General features: G+C 61.1%; 1 protein-coding gene across 1 annotated transcript; it reads left to right on the top strand.

Moving 5' to 3' along the window:
* The first annotated feature begins 1414 nt into the window (after positions 1-1414).
* LOC138102033 (olfactory receptor 14J1-like) lies at positions 1415-2360 on the top strand. Its single transcript, XM_068999785.1, has one exon. It carries the CDS (start codon positions 1415-1417, stop codon positions 2345-2347), a length of 933 nt encoding a protein of 310 aa, XP_068855886.1. The 3' UTR covers positions 2348-2360.
* Positions 2361-2608: the final 248 nt, after the last annotated feature.

Here is a 2608-nt window from a genome sequence, read left to right as displayed (position 1 = left end):
AGCTGTTCTTTAATCGCCGCAGCCCCGAGCGGCTGCCGGGCAGGGCTGGCCCAGGGGCTGGGCTGGGCTCCGGCAGCAGCGGCAGGGACGGAGCCCGGGCCGCAGGAGCAGCTCCCGGCTGGGCCAGCTCCAGCAGCAGAGCCGTGGGCAGGGAGGGAGGGAGGCAGCGCTGAGGGCAGCCCTGCTGAGGGGAGCTGTGGCAGCTGCCGGCGCTGCCCTGCAGTGCAGACACCGCCCTGAGCAGCGCAGCTCCGGTGTCCCCTCGCAGCCAGCACAGCCCTCAGCCCGGGGGCTCGGGGCCCTCAGCCCGGGGGCTCGGGGCCCTCGGTGCCCTCCTGGGCCGGCAGAGCAGCAGCAGAGATGAAGGGCATCTCTGCGGCCACGGGCCCGTTCCTGCTGCCCGGGGCCTGAGGGCGACTGTCCTGCCCTGGTGCTGCCCGGGAGGGGCTGGGCAGCGCTGGGCAGGGAAAGGCTTTTCCTCAGGGCCCGGCTCTCTCTCCTTGCCCTGCTCAGCTGCTCCTGCCGCTGCTGAGGGGCTCTCTGGGAATGGCACTTCCAGCTGCAGGCTCAGGCCCAGCCCTGGGGCTCCTCCTGTGCAGGCTGAGCACAGCAATGGGGTGTCCCAGCTCCCTCTGCCCCGGGAGCTCTGGGCAGGCCGGGCTGGGAGGCTGGCAATGAGCCGGCTCTCCTCCAGCAGTGCCATGGACAGGAGCCTCGCTGTGCCCTCGGGATGCCATCCCAGCTGTCAGCTGCCTTCCCGGGGACACTGGGGCCGGGAGTGTCCTTGGCCAGCAGTGGGGCTGAGACTCTGAGAAAGGCTGAGCCACTTTGCTCTGCTGTGAGTCCCTCTGCTCTCAGCTGTGCCAGGCTGATTTTCAGGGGAACACAGTGACTGCCCTCGATCTCAGCAAGGGCAGCTGGGGACAGATGGAGCGACAGAGCAGCTCCCCTCACCCTTCACTGACTTACAGCCAATGCTCTTGCATTGCTCAGCTCTCTCTGCTCTCCCTGGGCACAGCAGGAAACCCTCTCAAAGTGCCTTTGGGCATCACCATTCCTTGGCCCTGGCACAGGAGATGCTGCCCAGCTCCTCTGCCTCAGGAGCAGTTCTGTTTGACAAAGTCCAACCCCAGGACTGGCCCTTGTCCCCCTGTCCCATGACCCCACTGCTGCAGAGCAGAGCTGATTCCTCGGTGTCCACGGGCACAGCCCCTGCTCGTCACGGCAACAGGGCCAGATCCCAGCAGAGCTCCAGGCACGGGGCTGAGGGAAGGGCTCTGAGAAAAGGAAAATTGGGTGGCACAGAGTGTCAGGGGCAGGGCTGGGAGAAAGGGCTTGGGCATTGCTCAGGAAAGTCTCTCCTGACTTGTCACTGTCTCCTCCTAGAACAGATCCCCATGGCCAGAGGCAGCAAATGTCCAACAGCAGCTCCATCAGCCACTTCCTCCTGCTGCCATTGGCAGACACGCGGCAGCTGCAGCTCCTGCACTTCTGCCTCTTCCTGGGCATCTCCCTGGCTGCCCTCCTGGCCAACGGCCTCATCATCAGCGCCGTAGCCTGCGGCCAGCACCTGCACAGCCCCATGTTCTTCTTCCTGCTCAACCTGGCCCTCACCGACCTGGGCTCCATCTGCACCACTGTCCCCAAGGCCATGCACAATTCCCTCTGGGGCACCAGCCACATCTCCTACTCAGCATGTGCTGCTCAGGTGTTTTGCTTTGTGTTCTTCATCTCAGCAGAGTTTTCCCTCCTCACCGTCATGTGCTACGACCGCTACGTGTCCATCTGCAAACCCCTGCACTACGGGACCCTCCTGGGCAGCAGAGCTTGTGCCCACATGGCAGCAGCTGCCTGGGCCAGTGCCTTTCTCAATGCTCTGCTGCACACGGCCAATACATTTTCCCTGCCCCTGTGCCAGGGCAATGCCCTGGGCCAGTTCTTCTGTGAAGTCCCACACATCCTCAAGCTCTCCTGCTCGCAATCCAACCTCAGGGAGCTTGTGCTTATTGTGCTGAGTGCTTTTCTTTATTTTGGCTGTTTTGTGTTCATGGTTTTCTCCTATGTGCAGATCTTCAGGGCCGTGCTGAGGATCCCCTCTGAGCAGGGACGGCACAAAGCCTTTTCCACGTGCCTCCCTCACCTGGCCGTGCTCTCCCTGTTCCTCAGCACTGGCTTTTTTGCCTACCTGAAGCCCCCCTCCATCTCCTCCCCATCCCTGGATCTGGCCCTGTCAGTTCTGTACGCGGTGGTGCCTCCAGCCCTGAACCCCCTCATCTACAGCCTGAGGAACCGGGAGCTCAAGGCTGCAGTGTGGGCACTGATGGCTGGACCATTTAAGAAACATTAAACTGGTTGCCAATTTTTGCAAATCACTTGTAATAAAACTAGTCTTTGATAGTTCTACTTGGTTTGGTTCTGGGGTTATTTTCTCTGCCTTCAGTAATTTATTGTTGTCCACAAAGCAAGGGCAATATTTCTTCCATTCCTCATTTTGTTTCTCTCCACCTTGGCTGTGGCCCCAGACTGTGTCAATGAGGAGCTGTGCTCTCGCTGCCTTTAAATGAACTCAAGGATCTGCCAGCAAAGTTCCCAGCAGAGATGCCCCTTT

The sequence above is a fragment of the Aphelocoma coerulescens genome, unplaced genomic scaffold (assembly GCF_041296385.1).
Source record: "Aphelocoma coerulescens isolate FSJ_1873_10779 unplaced genomic scaffold, UR_Acoe_1.0 HiC_scaffold_60, whole genome shotgun sequence".
NCBI lineage: Eukaryota > Metazoa > Chordata > Aves > Passeriformes > Corvidae > Aphelocoma > Aphelocoma coerulescens.
This window is presented reverse-complemented; position numbering and strand designations above follow the sequence as displayed.

Excerpts from the sequence above, each read along its gene's own strand:
- LOC138102033 (XM_068999785.1), top strand. The coding sequence starts at position 1,415 with ATGTCCAACAGCAGCTCCATCAGCCACTTCCTCCTGCTGCCATTGGCA.